General features: G+C 41.2%; 1 protein-coding gene across 4 annotated transcripts in view; it reads right to left on the reverse strand.

Moving 5' to 3' along the window:
• Positions 1-2773: 2773 nt before the first annotated feature.
• The window catches only part of TRIM33 (tripartite motif containing 33), a 139832-nt gene continuing 123591 nt past the window's right edge, over positions 2774-19014 (reverse strand). For 2 of the 4 annotated variants that reach the window (XM_029572459.1, XM_029572456.1), the window contains exons 16-20: positions 12883-13006; positions 12161-12235; positions 8771-8923; positions 6452-6502; positions 2774-6370 (exon numbers count right to left, since the gene is read on the reverse strand). In XM_029572459.1, coding sequence (XP_029428319.1) covers positions 6158-6370; positions 6452-6502; positions 8771-8923; positions 12161-12235; positions 12883-13006 — 616 coding nt within the window. In that variant the 3' untranslated portion in view covers positions 2774-6157. The remainder of the gene's footprint in view (positions 6371-6451; positions 6503-8770; positions 8924-12160; positions 12236-12882; positions 13007-19014) is intronic. The other 2 variants (XM_029572458.1, XM_029572457.1) reach the window with 1 other exon arrangement.

Here is a 19014-nt window from a genome sequence, read left to right on the forward strand (position 1 = left end):
AGCTAGCATACACCTTTTGCCAACTACTCCACAATAGTAATCTTTCCACGCATTTGCGAAAGGAAATAAACTCAATCTTTCAATGCTTTTAATTTTTCTAAATTTAATAGAAATAACCAAAAACAAAGTGGTTTCCAAACAATGCTTTAAACTGATCTAGTACAACTCCTACGACACATTCCAGAGCATTTTAACAAGAAATATTTACAGGCAGCTAATGTATTAAATAACCATGAAAAAAGGAAAAAAAAGCGCCTTATTACACACAAGCAAAAAAAAAAAAAAAATCCCTCCCCCCCCCCCCCCCAAAAAAAGGAAATTGGAGCAGAAACATCAGAAAGTGGAACCTTGCTTTAAGAAATGAAATCGAATTACTGGAAGAATACAATCCCACAGAAACAGCAGAATCCTACTGAAGGATGAGCAAAGCTAGCTCTGCTACTTCAGATAATGGATGTGGTGGATCAGCCTGTCCCAAACCTTCCGTGTGGATGCTGACAGGAGGCTTTTTTTTAATTGCACAAATGTTTACATATATTTTGAATTCATAAATGCCTCCGCGTTTGGACAATTAAAAGATGCAGACATGCAGCTTTCATTTGTAAAATTACAACCTATTGCTAGAGAGATCATGGCCCCAAACTCCCAGTGAGTCAAAACCATAGCGCCAAGGTGTTAAGACTGGCTACTGAAACACAAGAGAAAGGAGTGGGGAGACAACTCTGTGCTGTATATTAAATAATTCAATTTAAAACAAAGGAGTACTAAGCCAACAGGGGGACCTGCGACAGAAGGGTTACATGCATTTTTGACAGTTAAAGAAATAGTATCAACACACTGTATGTAACATTGGAGATGTGTCTATGCAAACCATGGTACATAAATTACAAAAAAAATCACTACCTCCATCACCTACCGGAACACCTACGTAAAAAAAACTCCCATCTTTAACACTTCCCTAATTTTTAAATCAAATGCTACACACTAGAATGACAGTTCCTGCACACTTTTTTATCTTTTAAAAAGTTTGGTTTGGCAAGGTGCATATAATTTTCCAAATGAAAGAGTTCAAATGCTAAGTCACTTACGCAAACGCTGGGCAGTTTTATCGCTTCTTGGATGGAGAAATCTTTGAAGAAACAAAAACAGGTTGAAAAAGCAGATCTTACACCATATGAAAAACTTGGGAGAAAATGCAGGCCAACAGCACTGCTAGAAGGAGCTACTTAAATGACAGTGAAGACGACAAATGGTTAAATCTGGGTTCACTAAGATGCTTGCCCTTTACAGCAGTGCCTTGTCATACAGCAGTTTATGCAACCTGGCATGTACAGGTTATTTATAATACGAGCAAAGCCTACTTCTGAAAACAAATGTATGTATTTGTAGACAGTTTCCACGCCACTTCAGGACCAGAAGCCAGGCTCACTTCATTTCAGGAGCCTTTGAGAGTTAACAGGCCTGAATCTCTTCAGCTGGCGTAACACTAATCACACGACAGAATACCTGCTGAGGTAAATGGACCTTTTCCCTCTCACAGAGCTTACACTTTTAGCTTCTATTTCAAGAAATTAAACCTTGTGTCTTTGGATTACTTATTAAAAATACTGGAACCATTTATAACATAAAATGGGATTGTATGTTAAAAAGGTCAGAAACCAAAGCCAGATGTGCTAATAACCAAGATAATCTGTAGATCCTTTCAGAATATTGCAAAAATACACCATTACCTAACCAACACAGCAGTCTGGAATGAACACTGTAATTATACTACAGATTTGATATCAAATCCCAGTTACAACTGTAGCTCGCTCTTTTCTGCTTGCTGGGCTGTGTTTGAAACCCTAGTTTTTGATGCAAGGACCAGCTGAGGCTGAGCGGGAATGTCAGCCAGATTCCAGATGAAGACGCTGTCTGTGGCCCCTTGAGCAAAGACTGTGAGTGCAACGCGGGGCTAGATGGGAAGTGGGAACCCAAGCAGTCATTCAAATCTGAGCACCACAATCCCAGTGCAGACTGGCTGAAACTGAGCTGGAAGCCCCAACAGGAGAAAACGTCTGGGCCAGAAAAAGAATCGGAGCTTTCCATGTGCTTTTCTCATGCTTGCTCGCAGACTACCCCCGCTTCTTCTAAGTAGATTTCATTTTACAAAGTGTGCTGTGGTCAAACTATGTAGGTTTCTAAAATCACACACAAATATTTAGGTCAAATGAAAAAAACTACTGTGACTTTCATGAAATTACAGGAAAGACAAAATTACGTTCTCAAAAGTCTATTGGGATCGCTGATACTGCTAAACATTTTCAGGACAGATTTGAGGGGGGGGGGGGTCCTAGAACAAGTTTACGTTGGACCCCAAACATGATCCTTTGACTCACTTATTCAGTGAACTGTTCGTCTCCACAGAATTAATATAATCACAACCAACCATCCAATTCATGGCTAAAACAAGTGCATAACACTAGCAACTTTTCTTTAATCTTATATTTCAGGGCATATTTAGGTTTATAGGATGGAAGAGGTAAACACAAACCAGTACAGCTATTGTCTTTTCCAGTGTCAAATATGATGGAAAATGAAGCTTTCCCAAATGAAATTGATATGCACCATTGACATACATAGATATTTTTCAAGATGATTTTCTCATTTATTTACAGGAAATAACTAAGAATGGGGTGTAATTAAGAGCAGAGACCACAAAGCAAAATTTGCTATCAGAGGAGGTAAAAGGATCTATCTAGTTATCATACTGGTGCAATAGCTGACAAAAATAAACAAAACAATAGGATTTTTTATACTGGTTTTCACATTTTAAGAAACTACAATTGAATCCCTGCATGCAATGTTTTCTTACAAAAATATTTTACAGCTGTATGGTAACAAGTATTGTGAAACATGTATTTGAAGAAAAGATAAGAGATGGAAAGCACGACAACACTATCACATCTTAACTCTGGCCTGCAGGGCACCTGTGAGACAAGATTGCTTTCCGTGGGACCCCCCTTGCCCTACTGGGCTTGTATACCCACAAACTGACTCAAAAGGCCACATGGCGCCCCACCAGGCTTGGTGTCCAGGGTAGTTGCCGGAGACAGCCCTGGTGGCCAAAATGTCAATGCCAAAAGGTAAAGAGTTTTCCCTAAAGGCAGTCTAGCACATGTTAAGCTATTATATGGAATTAAACCATTACAAAGAATAAACTTTGCAAATTAATTGAGCACACAAACAGAGAAAGGGCAAGTATAAAGATTTACTAAAAATGACTTGAGAGGAAGATAGGGGCCTTGGCTTTTAGAAGAGTTGAACAGCAGTCCAGTACAGACTAGGCTGATGTTCTTTAGTTATATTTAGGGATAATTAGTGAATAGCATGCAGCGTGGAATGAAAGTTGGCCTGCCTGTGGCGTATTTGGATAAACCCGTTTTAGTATGGCTGTATAAGAAAGGTAATCCCCTTTTTATTGCAGTTTTTAAGGGTTTGATTTCTTCCAATCTGAAACATTACCCTTTCCCGCTGTTTCTTCACTCTAATCTAAGGTCTCTTTATATTCACCTGTTTCACATTGGTTTTGGAAGAAAGGTATGCATTGTTCATGACAGCTGCACATCCATAATTGTTAAAATTCCTCTGCTAATGCCATGCTTCAGGTCTTGGTTAGATTTTGTACCTAGGCTCTGTCAGGAAGGTATGCTAATTCCTGAATGAGCAGTACTGAAGATGTCTTCATTTACTTAAAAAACCTGAGCACTAACTACGCTCATCTTAAGAAGTCAGAAAATAGGAAAAAAAAAAGTTTATTTTTGTTTTCTAGTTAACGAATTATGCTGATCAGAGCACGATATTAGAACCAAAATGTATGTATGTACGTGAAACAAGTTTGCAGAACTGCTGCTGGGTGTGGACTATTTTGGAATACCTGAAGTGCTTAAGTAGCAAAAATGTTAAAAAGTCACATTAAATGATTTAATTCAAAATGCCTGGCCTCTATTAGCAGACAGAATATTCACAATATCGTCCCTTCTTGCCCCAGTAAAGTTTTTTTTTGTTTTCTTTAATGTACAGTACATACAAGGTACATTGGTCAAATAAACTGAGGAAGATTAAGTAGTAGAATATGAAAGCAAAGTTCAAGTTCTGTCTTGTGTAATTTCTACAAAGCAGGTGTGAATAAAGAACATTCAGATCACAATCCAGATTGAAATCTCAGGCACGCAACAGGGTCATTCACTCTAACACCCACTTCCCCCCATTCTCTCCTCGATCTGGGTTATTTGGGCACACAGGGCACTATGAAAACTGTGGGACCACTGTTTGACCTCTTGGCTTAAATGTAATCTTTAAGGTAATGTGTCAAATAATTCATAGCCACAGATTACAACCACATTCAAATTTGTTACACAAGTACATAACATTTTCTCTTGGTGCACACAAAATAGCCTAAAATAGCATACTTAAAGATAACTTCAGAATCTAATTTCTATCACTACCGTGAATTAACACAACTTCTACTATGATTCTGGGTTTCCTCTTTTTCTTTTGATGTTAATGTGTTTTATTTTGTATTCTGAATTGCTGATGCTGAAAGAGAAACGAGACAAGGCAAGTGACTTAGCCACCAACCTGTGGTGTCCTGGAGGAAACTGCAAAGCTCGTGTGTTTTGGTCACCGTTGTCTGCACTAACATGGCTACCCCAGCTGGGCAGTCCTCAGTTTTATTCTAAGAAGAGTTGAGTTCATTCAAGTGTGCCAGATCATGGAGAAACAAAGCACCCGGGATCCTACACGGGTTTCTAACAAGTCATAAGCTGCTTCGGAAGAGACCTTCAAGTCACTTCTCTTAAAATAAGATAAAACCTCAAAAATATTGAATGTAATGTTAGAAACAGACAAAATGATTTTACAAATCAATCCAACAAAAACATTAGTAAGAATACAGATTAGCTTAAAAGCAGCCCAGCAAATGTTGCCGAGCTGCAGAAGTGTTCAGCTTGCTATTTACAAATAAGACACAGTGAATATAGGAAATCTTACACATTTGGTAATAGACTGTTTGCGAACAGTGGTCTATCAAAAAAAAAAAAAAGATCTATTAGGGAAGACTGGATTGGAACCAGCTCATCTTCAATTTCAGCAAGTAGAAAAGACTAAGAACTGACGGTGAAACCAAGACGCCCTCATTCTTAGAGGAGTAGGAGACGAAGCCTACAAATGTCACTGGTGAATTCCTTATCGGTTTTTCCCTCCAACCCTGTATGGGCCGGAGTTATCACAGGTTGTTCCCCATGGATACAGGAGGAGGAAAAAAGACCAACCCCCCCCCCCCCCCGGATACATCAGAGCCTGCGTGTAGGTCTCCATCCCTAAGTGCGGATAGGTCTGGTCATGAGCAATTTGTAGTGCGTACAGAGTCGTTCACAATGCCTTCAACCCAGGAGAAACAAAAGTTTCCTTTAAGAGTCATCACTGGACATGTTCCATATACGAGGCATTAAAGGAACAAGGGACTCAGAACCTGAACAGTTTAACCAAGGTGGGGGGGGGGGGGGGGTTGGACAACTTATTCCCAATATCAGTCAATAAAACAAACAGAATTCAAGGAGTTACAATAATTCAACATATAAATTCATGCCAGGGCAAGCTTCCAGCAGTGTTCTTTTCTTGCAGCTGAAATACACTGCAGTCCAGTGTATAAAAGGGACAGATACAGTGACTGCATGTTGCTGGTCCAGTCTTGTAGGAAAAAAAAAATATACAAATCAATTACCAAGCTGCACAACTACAGAGTCCACTCCTTTTATGTGTACTACAAACAGTATTCGATACCAAATCAAAGCATCCTCTCGCTAATCAATATTCACAAATCTCTACACCGTCAGAATGGGGGTGGAGAAGGAGCAGACGATTCAGCAAAGGAACAAAGAATCAAAAATTTCTTTTAAAAAAACTGAATTACAATAAAACTGTCTTTTTTAAGAGAATGTGGTTTTCTGTACAAACTTGTTTTTTTTTTTTTTGAAGTCTAATACTGTCTAAAAGCTATCAGCTTCTTCCAGCAGATGACCACCAGAGGCATGATAATATTCCAGAAACACTTAAGTAAGCCTTTGCTGCTATTTTCTTTATTTTTACAATTAAATTTCGGTTCATCTTTGTCAGGTTACTTTATATGCACCGGTCTCTCGTCCGATTTTAGGCGCTTTCTACGTGGTTGGACAAAGTCTTCATCTGAATCCTCCGTTATTTCCCCGTCGTCTTCTTCGTGCTCAAACTCCGGTAAAGGCTGGAAGATCCTGTCCGGGTAGATCTCAGGAAGTTTATCTTCAAAGTACAGTGCAACTGCCTTCCCAGCCTGCGCTACCTCCGAGTCAGCCTGTAAGCAAAGCATAGGTACATATTCACCTGCTGGTGATGCACATCCCTTCACCAAGTTTGCATGGTCCGAAAGGCTTACCTTCAAATTAATCTCTTGTGTTTCTGCATAAACTTGAACAACTTTCATCATCTAAAAAGGATACCAGAGTCAAAAAAATGAAGTTATAATTTTTCTGAAGCCAGGAGACTGCATAAGGTTGTATGACAAGACTCGGCCATACCGGGAAAAATGAGTTATGACCGGATTATTTTTTGTTTCAACTGTAATGAAATTCATATTGCCACCCCTGCAGGGCATGTGGTTTTTGACTCGCCAACTGACAATATTCAGTGTTTAGATTTTCTTGTTCTATCGCCTCCATCAGATATGTAAAAAAAAAAAAAAAAAAAAAAAGATTTGGTGGTGTTCTAAGTAAGGCATTGTAATAAAAACACCAGCAGTATGTTTTTGTTTTTTTTTTAATAACTTTGCTTACAATCCTTTCTGCTCTCCTGGCTTCCAGGTGCCATTCTAAAGACATAACAGACCAACTCCCTGGTGGCGGAGCTCCGAATGCTGGCGTTAATTGTCATGTTAAGTATACGCCATTGACTGGAGGGCAGATATAGTTATTCAGGAGCAGGGAGTCTCGCCACTCTATGGCCCAGGCAATGCTTTGCTTTAATGCAATGGCTGATCAGTCCTAGTGACCACACTGACGAGCCTTCTCCTTAAGAGAACATTGTTCTTGCTTGGCATGCAAAACCTAGTACATGTGGAATAAAGAAATTGTTACTTGAATTTGCAATCTCTGGTCTATGAAACTTGTTGAACCAAAAACTATTCTACTTTGGGAAAACGTATCCTGGTTCCATGATGGTGGAAGCTAAACTCGTTTGCCTTCAAAAAAGAAGCTGGTAGGAAGTACAGGTTATTTGATGAAGTCTAAACTGTAAAGAGATTTCAAAAACTCTGACAGCAGCAATAGTAGGACCTGTGGTCTAGTTAAGAAGCTGAACAACTTCAGTTTATTTAAATCCTGTGATTTGCCTGGTATTAATTCAAAGTTCAGGATCACAGTTCCACGCAGTTATGGAAATATCTAATGCTCATTAGCTGTCATAGGTCTCACTACTATAGATGATCAATGAAGCATAACAGACAAACCATAATTTATAGTCTAAAATTAAATCATAATGCATGTGTGTCACCGAGAACTGCAAATGTATTCTGCTTTACATCTGAACTTGATTGGTTCAGAAACCTCAAGATATCAAAATATGAGCAGCTACCAATATAACTTGCATACTGTGTAACAGCAGCTATTAAGAACCTTCCTCAGCCCAACAAGATTCGCATTATTGGGTAAATCATGCCTTTAATTCAACAGATTTTATCTCAACTGTGTGCTGGCTCTGTGGGATTGTGTGTGTATTTTTTTTTTATTACAAAAGTTTTATAGTTCTTTGACAGCACAACTTCTAGCTCTGCTGGGAACTCGAATATCCCACAACACATGATTCTTCCCAGAGGGGATATTAGCTCTTCAGAAGTATTACATTTGCATGTAATACTGACATTTGTTGTAGTATTCCTTCATGTTTATAGAAAGGTGGCATTCAAGCAAAGAGGAGGGCACACCAAGTATTTACAGGCTCCTCCTGATGCAGTCCCTACAGACTGATTATTCCATGCACATCGGGATAAAGACACATTCAGATAATAAATGCTGCAGGACTGCTCGGTGTTACGCACATGCACCCCTAGAAGTGTCAATAAAGCTAGGCTTAACCAAAGGCAACTGCATTTGCAAATAATTTAAACTCTTTATTGCATGAACATAATCTGGGGAATTATCCCATTTTAATGTACTTCTATACCCAAAGTGCTCAGAGGCATTTTAACCCGAACCAAAAATCTGGCTTATTTTAAGTACTGCATGAATGCATATAGTGCTAAAATTCAGCACCAAGGCTCAGCAAACACCAAGAAAATGCCTCTCTCTGGTGATAATCCAAAGCCCTAGAGCTTTGTCACGCAAGCTGCCGCTATCGGACACACTCCTGGCAAAGAAGAGGATGGCAGATCGCGTACACTCGGGTAAAAGACCCCAAGTGCAGAGTAAAATTTAAAAAGTTCTTTTTCCATTTGGGAATGCAGTCTCGTATACTTTAGTGAGAAACATTCCTTGGGCAGCATTTTGGCCTGGTCAAGATTTTCTGCGTGGAGCAGATTGAAATGCCTCTTTAATGAAGACAATTTGAAGAGCACGAGCAGTGCTTTCCACATCTGTTTCCATCTGGAAGCAAGAGAAGCCGGTGGTGGTGGGGGGGGGGGGGGAGGCAGAGTGTGTGTGGAAAAAGATCAAGAGCAGCACCAGAGAGACTTAACGAATGAGAAGAGGAAAGGCTAACATACTTCATTGAACCTTTCACAGTTCTTAAAAATAAGCCGGACGTCGGCGACAAAGTCCTCGGGTGCTTGATAGTGCTGCGAATGCTTCTTCTGGAGCTTTTTCTTTACAGTTGAGAGATCCATGGGCTTTTTTATGATTTTGTAGTAATTTGGTATCTGCAAGAGGGATTTAAAAGAAAAATACGCCTGTCACTGCAAAACTAAAGTGAAACGTCCTTCTGCTGGTTATTCGCACAGCTACAGAAAATAAGTTATTTCAATGATACCAACATGCCCACTGCAGCAGCCGACCAAAGAGCGCATGTGAACAAATGGAAGGAAGAGCAGATTACAACCATCTCTGAAAAGGGGAATAATTATTCAGCTACAGTCACCGCACTTGTTAAAATCAAGCACAACATCTGTAATTTTCTTTGAATACCAAAATATTTGCACAGGCAGCAAGAAGCTGAAAGCACAGTTAAGTTCTGCATGTTTTCAACACCCACATGACATGGTTAGAGGAGGAAATAGAAACTGTGCATTTATGCGGAAAAGGAAGCCACAAGCTTCCTTCTCTCACATTCCTGCCTGGAATTGGAAATAAAAAATAAAAGCTCAAACATATTACAAGTTTAATAAAAAAAAACACAAGGAGCCAATCACCTCCCTCTCCCTCCCCCTATGACTGTCAGTAAAGGAGGAAACAGATTTACCCTTTCCTAAGTCTGAAGGCAAGGGAAGTACCTTATATTAACACGATACAGACTAATTTCTCTTATGTGTCCTGAACATAAGAACATGGCAAACTGGGTCAGACCAAGGGTCCATCAAGCCCAGCATCCTGTTTCCAACAGTGGCCAATCCAGGCCATAAGTACCTGGCAAGTACCCAAAAACTAAGTATATCCCATGCTACTCATGCCAGTAATAGCAGTGGCTATTCCCCAAGTAAACTTGATTAATATCAGGTAATGGACTTCTCCTCCAAGAACTTATCCAATCCTTTTTTAAACGCAGCTATACTAACTGCACTAACCACATCCTCTGGCAACAAATTCCAGAGTTTAATTGTGCGTTGAGTGAAAAAGAACTTTCTCCGATTAGTTTTAAATGTGACACATGCTAACTTCATGGAGTGCCCCCTAGTCCTTCTATTATCCGAAAGAGTAAATAACCGATTCACATCTACCCGTTCTAGACCTCTCATGATTTTAAACACCTCTATCATATCCCCCCTCAGCCGTCTCTTCTCCAAGCTGAAAAGTCCTAACCTTTCAGCCTTTCCTCATAGGGGAGCGGTTCCATTCCGTACCTTCTCCATTGCAATTATATCTTTTTTGAGATGCAGCGACCAGAATTGTACACAGTATTCAAGGTGCGGTCTCACCATGGAGCGATACAGAGGCATTATGACATTTTCCGTTTTATTCACCATTCCCTTTCTAATAATTCCCAACATTCTGTTTGCTTTTTTGACTGCCGCAGCACACTGAACCGACGATTTCAATGTGTTATCCACTATGACACCTAGATCTCTTTCTTGGGTTGTAGCACCTAATATGGAACCTAACATTGTGTAACTATAGCATGGGTTATTTTTCCCTATATGCATCACCTTGCACTTATCCACATTAAATTTCATCTGCCATTTGGATGCCCTATTTTCCAGTCTCACAAGGTCTTCCTGCAATTTATCACAATCTGCTTGTGATTTAACTAATCTGAACAATTTTGTAACATCTGCAAATTTGATTACCTCACTCGTCGTATTTCTTTCCAGATCATTTATAAATATATTGAAACGCAAGGATCCCAATACAGATCCCTGAGGCACTCCATTGCCCACTCCCTTCCACTGAGAAAATTGACCATTTAATCCTACTCTCTGTTTCCTGTCTTTTAGTCAGTTTGCAATCCACGAAAGGACATCGCCACCTATCCCATGACTTTTTACTTTTCCTAGAAGCCTCTCATGAGGAACTTTGTCAAACGCCTTCTGAAAATCCAAGTACACTACATCTACCGGGTCACCTTTATCCACATGTTTATTAACTCCTTCAAAAAAGTGAAGCAGATTTGTGAGGCAAGACTTGCCCTGGGTAAAGCCATGCTGACTTTGTTCCATTAAACCATGTCTTTCTATATGTTCTGTGATTTTGATGTTTAGAACACTTTCTACTATTTTTCCTGGCACTGAAGTCAGGCTAACCGGTCTGTAGTTTCCTGGATCGCCCCTGGAGCCCTTTTTAAATATTGGGGTTACATTTGCTATCCTCCAGTTGTCAGGTACAATGGATGATTTTAATGATAGGTTACAAATCTTTACTAATAGGTCTGAAATTTCATTTTTTAGTTCCTTCAGAACCCTGGGGTGTATACCATCTGGTCCAGGTGATTTACTACTCTTCAGTTTGTCAATCAGGCCTACCACATCTTCAAGCTTCACTGTGATTTGGTTCAGTCCATCTGAATCATTACCCATGAAAACCTTCTCCAGTACTGGTATCTCCCCAACATCCTCTTCAGTAAACACAGAAGAAAAGAAATCATTTAATCTTTCCGCGATGGCCTTATCTTCTCTAAGTGTATACAATCAGGGTTTGCTGAACGGTCTCCACTTCTGGACTGAGAAGTAGCACTGCAGAATTCTGAAGGGCTGCCTAATATTTACTATAGTACGGATGATTTTTCTGAAACTGTTCTCTTTACAAAAAAAAAAAAAAATAAAATATATATATATATATATATATATATATATATATATAAAAACTTCAAATAAGGGTGATGCATCCTAACAGTTAACAGCAGCCACACGTGGATGGCAGTGGTGTCACAATGGAAAAATGGCACGTTCCCACAGCAGGGCGAGCCATCTGGTATACAGCGGTCTGAGCACTTTGGGGTATCTGTATTTTTTCTTCAAGGTGGTGTTTTCTTTTGGCGTTGGATCAGATTTTATGGCTGAATTTGTGGATTACAGAGTGGGATGCAAGAGCTGGACAGATGTTTTGAGTGCCCTTGCGAATCACTGAGTGGGTCCAGGGCATAAAAAGTAGTAGTGGAAGAGGGAGACCACAGGCCTCCTGCTAAAGCAGGGGCACTCCAGCTCCTGCATCCCACTCTCTAATCCCCAAATTCAGCCAGAAAATCTGATCCAACACTAAAATAAAAAAAAAGCCACCATGCTCCAAAGTGCTCCGACCGCTGTATATCAGACAGCTTGCTCGGCTATGGGAAAGTGATGGCTCATTAGCATTTTTTCCATTGTGAGACCACCACCATGCACCTGTGGCTATTAACTTTTAGGCTGCAACCACCATATTTGTAGTTTTTATTTTTTTTGCCAAGTGCGCTGCAGAGCAGACAACGGAGAATGGGGGTAAGAGGGGACAGCACAAAATAAAACACTTACCGTGGCTGGTACTGGTTCCTGAAACTCAATGCTTAGTTCATGGCAGTAGAGGTAAAGCAGAAGGCGCTCACATTTCTTTAAAAGAGAAGAGAAAAGTTCTTTGAATGAGTTTTTCTAAGCTTGGCATGTGTTTTTAAAAATGCCTGCTCTTAGACCAGGTTTGAGGCACAATTGCAAACTTAGGAACACATGCAACTTTATTAAATTATTTGACAGAGTTAACATAGTAAACAACAGCAGATAAAAGACCAACTGACTCACCCGGCCTGCCCAGATTGAGACACTGGTTTTCTACCACTTGGTAGATGAGCATATAACTTACCACTACCTAACCCAACACCAGCTCCTTCCCCCTACGTCCCCCTCCTGACAGTAATGGCATCCAAAATAATTAAAAGGCAGATGTACCTCAATCATATCTCAATAAGCAAATTAAATTAGAATACTGCTCATGAGCTTTCAAAATATTTCCAGGTACTCAGGTGGCCTAGCATGGTACCCATGCTACTTTGTTTCTCTCTATGGAAAATAATGGGCCACTGTTTGAAGGCATGGAGGAGTCGTTACTCCAATAGCCCCATCAAGCCCAACTGAGCTTATTTTGGCCTTTGACCTCCTCAAAACAATACGATACTGAAAGCCCTTTCCAATGCACTGGAAGTGTCCCAGATGCGCAGCCTCCCACAGCACGACGGGCAGATCTCTCAGCGCTTTCCACATACCCTTTGGTCCACTGGGTTTAAACCCTGCACGGTTTTCCCTTTCTTGCTGTGCTGAGAGTTGTCACAATCATATTCCACTTCAGGCTTGCTGAGATCTCTGCAGAACGTACAGATCCAGTCGCCGCTAAACATGAGAGAGACACTTTCAGAACACATTCATAGGTCAGAAAAAGAATCACCAGATGTTCCTCCTGGAGGCAGAAGATTCACAAGCAATTATATGAAGAGGGGATGCCCTGTTCATCCTTAAGGTCAGTCAATGATATATATGCAGACTCAAGATTACTGAAATGATGCCAGGTATCCTGTGTTTTACCATTTGTCTTAAAAGCATAGAAACATGACGGCAGAAAAAGACCATTTGGCCCATTTAGTCTGCCCATCCCTCTAATTTCTCTAGCTCTTACAATTCCCAACACTCTCAGACGTCCCCTGCATTTCTCCTGTGCTTTCTTGAAGTCAGATACCATTTTCGTCTTCACCACTTCCACAGGGAGGCCTGTTCCATGCTCCCACCATCTTCACTGTAAAGAAATATTTCCTAAGATTACTCTTGAGACTAACCCCTTTCACCTTCATTCCATGACCCCTTGTCATCCAGTATGCCGAAAATTACACAATAGAAAGGCTGAAGAGTTAAGCAACATGGAAGAGATAAACTGGGCAATAAAGAGCTTAGTACTTGGGAAGGCAGATGGATCTGATGGGTTTCCATTTGATTATTGAACTATGCACCTCTCTTAGGAGTATTTAATAACCTACTCCAAATTGGTGTAATGGCAGATACGATGTATACAGCTATTTCAAGGACTCGCGTGCCAGTTATCACCCGATAATATTTTAACACAGTTTAATAATGCTAGCTAAGATTCTTGCAAGAAGGATGGAAGTCATGATCCCACAGATTGTACATCCAGACTGAATGGGCTTTGTTCAAGGGAGACAGATTGCTAAGAATGTCAGAGGAGTTTGTCAATAATATACATGCTCTTCATAAGGAGAAAGATGTTCTGTTAATATCACTAGATGCTAAAAAAATATTTGATCAGGTGGAGTGGCCCTACTTACTTATCCTCAACAATCAGAATCTTGGGAATATTGGTTTATGATCCTTTAATAATCTGCTTCTTGCCAGGAATGGTCTCAAAATGGACTACAGAAATTAAGACAGACAGGTATAACATGGTTAACGGAGTTAACACTAAGTGCCATTCTATGGCATAAGGACCAAGTGTGGGAAAAACTTGAATATTCCTAATGAGCCAGCTGGGGCAAAGCCTGGTTGAATAGTCAAGCCTTGGCTTTTTTTCTGGAAAGCGAGGTAATTGGGTTCCTGGTGGACAGGTAAAGGGATCTCATCCCAAATCTTGAGGGCATAGCAGCTGAAGGCTCAGTCTTTTGCAGTTCAATTTGGCAGAAGTCAGGGGTGGGAGGGAAAGATGGGCCTTTTGTGAGAATTGGAATTCTCTAGCCAGGGTGCAGAAGGCAAGGAGACAAGTGAGATACTCCAGGGCCTGTTTGTTCACACATCTGAAGACAAAGCAGAGGGTTTCAAATTTAATCCTGGTTTCAATCAGTAGCCAATATAGTCTATAGAAGATGGGTATTATGTGACCTGGCGGTTTGGCCCCTTCCAGGATTCTGGCCACCATGAGTTGTAGTCATTTCAAACAGGTCTGGGGATACCATTCAGAAGACAGTTACAGTAACCTAATACTAGATATTTATACATGGATAACCGATACAAGGCTGTGCTGATTGAACAATAGCGTAGTTGCTGGATCTAGCAAAAATACATAAAGAAAGTTCTCACTACTTTAGAGATGTGGGTTTCCATAGTGAGGTTAGGATTAAGTCTGAGCTGGAGGAGTGTGCCTGATAGGGAGGGAATGGACTGTAGGGAGTGACCTTGTCAATTTAACCAGATTTGGAGGTGTTAAGTTTGAGTTTATGGGTGTTGAGCCTTTGGACTACTGCTGTCAAGGCAGTTGTTGAGACTGATGGGAGAGGATTGGTTAAATCAGAGTTTAATGCAAAGCTGGATATCATCTGCATACAGGTGACATTCAATGTTGAAGGATAGAATCAGGTAACAGATAGGATGGATGTAGATATTGAAGGGAATCTGGGAAAGAATAGAGAGCTCCGAGGTACTCCACAAATGAGGCTTTTAGGAGTGGTCTGTTTGTTGACCCACATAACAGATTGAGTTCTGTTGGACAGAAAAGATTGGAACCACCTAAGGGCAGTTCCTTAATGTAGATATTCGCTAACCTGGATTAAAGCCCTCTACAATAGTATTGGTAAATAGCTATACATATGAAGAAAGCAAATTTGCTTACCTGTAAACTGGGTTCTCCATAGCCAGCAGGATGAATTAGCCGTTACATGTGGGGTGACATCATCCAGCAGCGCCAACATGGACCCAGCTCTCAGAGCTCAGTTAAGACTTTACTAAGCATGCACAGGAGTTCCCGCACGCAGACCCTGCCTTGTGAGCCTCTCAGTCTCTTCCAGAGCTTAAGCCAATCGACTGTCCAAAGAAACAGGTGGATATTAAGAATGGCTAATTAATCTGTGTCTACAGACAACCCTGTTTACAGGTAAGCAAACTTCTTTCTCTGTCAACAAGCAGATATGAATTAGTCATTACATGAGGAGAGTCCCAAGCTGAAGGTTGTACAGCAGCAGCACTTAAGAGACAGTGGAGAATGGACTACTGGGTGAACAGGCTGTGCAAAACTGCTTGCTCTGCTTGTCTCTTCAGGACATGAAGATGCGTACAGATGACCAAGTAGAAGTTTTGTAAATATCTTCAAAAGTAAGAGGAAAGTGGTAGATGCAATAAAAAGATCAAGAATAAATAATTGTAAAAATAAAGGCAGACAATATATAAATTATAAAACAAATTTATGTAACAAGGTCCTTTAATCACAGAATAACTACATACGTAACAGTCAAACACCTGATATGGCTATGTTTTGGCTGTCTGCCATCAGGGATACAAGCAAATGTATAAATCACAAAACAAAACATCTTTTCAAAAGTATCTTATTCGTGTGGAGAGGAAAACAAAAACAACTCACTTGCAAAATAAGTGGTCCTGAGAGAAGCCACTAAAAGTAGCTATTGCTCTCACTTGATAAACCTTGACAGTCTCTAATCTGTAAGCCAGCCAGCACATAACAGTCAGCTATCCAATTATACAGAGCCCTTCCCAATCTATTGGATCAAAGGACACAAATAGCTGAGAAGCTTGATGGTGGGGAGTCCGTTTAGGTAATTCACCAGGACACTTACAGTCCAAAGAGTGAAGAAGCCATTAGTGGATGGAGTACACAGCACAATAGCTTGATAAATGTGGAACACAGACAACACTTGTTGGGGGCCACAGTATAGCACTTGTATTGGTAGTGTTCTCATTTCCCCTCAGGTGTGGCGCTTTCAATGGCAAGGTGAAGGGGGATGTGTGCATTAAATGTTAAGATCCAGAACGCACATCCAATCCTTCGATTGAATGAAAGGGAGAATCTTCTGGAAGGAGTTCATCTTGAACCTCTCTCACACCAACAACTTGTTCGGTTTCGGCAAGTCCAGTATAAGTCTTAGGATTCTCCCCACTCCTGACTTCTGGAAAGATCAGGAAATACTTGGTCAGAATCCTTAGCCACATTCCTGGACAACAAATTTGGTTTCCTTATGCTGAAGAAGTGATTCAACTTCCAATTGTAGTTGGGTTGACTGAGAAGAATCCCAGCTGAAGACTAATAGCTGTTGAGTCAGAGGAATGTAAGTGTAAGAGGTAGCCATACTCTACAATTTTCAGGACCCACCAGTTTTGGGATATACTGACATTCCAGGAGAAAGGACTGAGCCCTTTCCCCCATGAGGAGGGGGGTCTCAAACTCAAACTGGCTCCAAGCTTTAGCTGACTCTGCTGCCAAGCCTTTGGCTGATGCCTGTTGACCTCATGCAGGTAGCTGCAGCTGAAGAGAGGGAGGAGCTCGAATATGCTGAAAACAGCAGAAAGGGTATCTTTGGACGCTGGAGGGAAATGCTGGCTTTGGGGCAGGGGCTGATTAGTCCTCCACCACAGCTGATAGGGACTGCAAGGTGGATTCATATTCTTTAAAATCAGAGTCACCATCTCTTGAACTTTGTCACTGAATAAACTGTCTCCTGTGGGGGGCACATCCACAAGATGATCATGCACATCCTCTCAGACTAACTACTTGTTCGCAACCATATGAGCTGTCAGGCTTATACAGAATCAGCCAAAGTCCTGGCTGCAGTGCCTTCACATTCCTCCACTGCTCTGGGTCTGTTAAATCCAGAGGCTTTAGCATGAATACATGCAGATGCTGTACCATACAGAGTTGGGGACTTGCGATCCAGGCACTCAGCATGGAACCCTAAAAAAGTGTCTCTCTGCCCCCACCCACCACAAACATATCCAATGCCTTTGGGCCCTTCCCAGGAGGTATGTTGAGTGATAGTTGTTCACTTAGCATGTTTCAGCACTATGGTGGAAGCTGGAGAACCCAAAAATCTAGGGAAGCTTGGACTCTGTATTTAAATCCAACTTACAGGCTACTGGCAGATGTGATGTTGGTTGTCTGCTATATCTGGAGGTCCTGCAGAAGCTTGTGAACCGGAATAACTGCAGAATCCGCTTGAGGTTGTAGACACCAAAACCCAAAGACATCTGTTCTCAGGTCCTCTTCTTTCTGAAACTGAAAAGATGGCAGAAAAGGACCAATAGTCCCATACAGTCTGGCAAGCAAGCTTCCCATGGTAATAACTTGCCACGCCGTACAGGTTACCCCCATGTATCAGTCAGTGTTGCTTCACTTGCTTTGCTTAGGGACTTGGTCGTAGAATTAGTCCTGTGTTTTTTTCCTTAATGTCTGCGCATCAGTACCCCAGACTAAAAAAAGTCATGGCTTGTGTTGATTGTTTCTGAATCCAATTCCTCTTCCTTCCTTCCATCCTCCACTCCCCTCCTTCGAAGCAGAGAGCGATATTGCAGTTGCATCAAGGATTATTTGTTAAGAGTAATAATCCCATGCCTTTTAAGAGTAGTAACTTTTGCTCTGTGCAGAATACCCCCATGTTTAGTTCCTCAGACTGTAAAAGTCGGGGCCCTCACTGTGTGAATCCAATACCCCTTTTCCCCTGCTGTTGAAGCAGAGAGCAATGTTGGAGTTGCATCAAAAATATGAAGTCTACTGATTAAGAGAGGTAACCACCGCACCAGCAAGTTACCCCCATGCATGCTTTCTTTGTTTCCTTTAGGACTTGGCCATAGAAGCAGTCTGTGCATCATCCCAGACCATAAAGTTGGGGCCTTCTTTTGTCGTTTGAATCTAATTCTTCTTTTCCCCCTGCTTTCTAAGTGGGGAGCAATGTTGTAGTTGCATTAAAAGTCTCAAAGATTGTTGGTTAAGGGTAGTAATCTCTATGCCTTCTTCTAAAGGTAGTAACCGCTGTACCAGCAATTTACCCCCCTCCAGCTTGCTTATCTCATTTCCGTCCCCTAGCCTATAGAGATCCACAGTGTTTATCCCATGCTTTCTTTTTCACCACCTCTTCCGGAAGGGCATTCCAGGCTTCTACCACCCTCTGTGAAGAAATATTTCCTGACCTTTTTCTGAGTCATCCCCTCTGGAGTTTCATTTCATGACCCCTAGTTCTACTGTTTTCTTTCCAAGGGAAAAGGCTCAAAGTCCATCCATCATTGAAGCCTTTTAGATATCTGAAGGTCTATATCATATCTCCCCTGCACCTCCCTCTCTCTTCCATAGTATAACATTCAGATCCTTCAGCCTCTCCTCATAGGTCTTCTAATACAGACCCTATATCATTTTCATTGCTCTTCTCTGGACTCCCTCCGTTCTATCTCTATCCTTTTTTGAGATACAGGCTCCTGTAATGAACACAATACTCCAGGTGAGGCCTCACTGAGGACCTGTACAAGGGCATCATCACCTTTTCTTACTGGTTATTCCTCTCTAAGCAGCCCAGCATTCTTCTGGCTTTAGCTATCGCCTTGTCACATTGCTTCGCCATCTTCCAATCCGCAGCCACCATCACCCCAAGATCGCTCTCTTGGTCTGTGCACAGTCTTTCACC

The sequence above is a fragment of the Rhinatrema bivittatum genome, chromosome 12 (assembly GCF_901001135.1).
Source record: "Rhinatrema bivittatum chromosome 12, aRhiBiv1.1, whole genome shotgun sequence".
NCBI lineage: Eukaryota > Metazoa > Chordata > Amphibia > Gymnophiona > Rhinatrematidae > Rhinatrema > Rhinatrema bivittatum.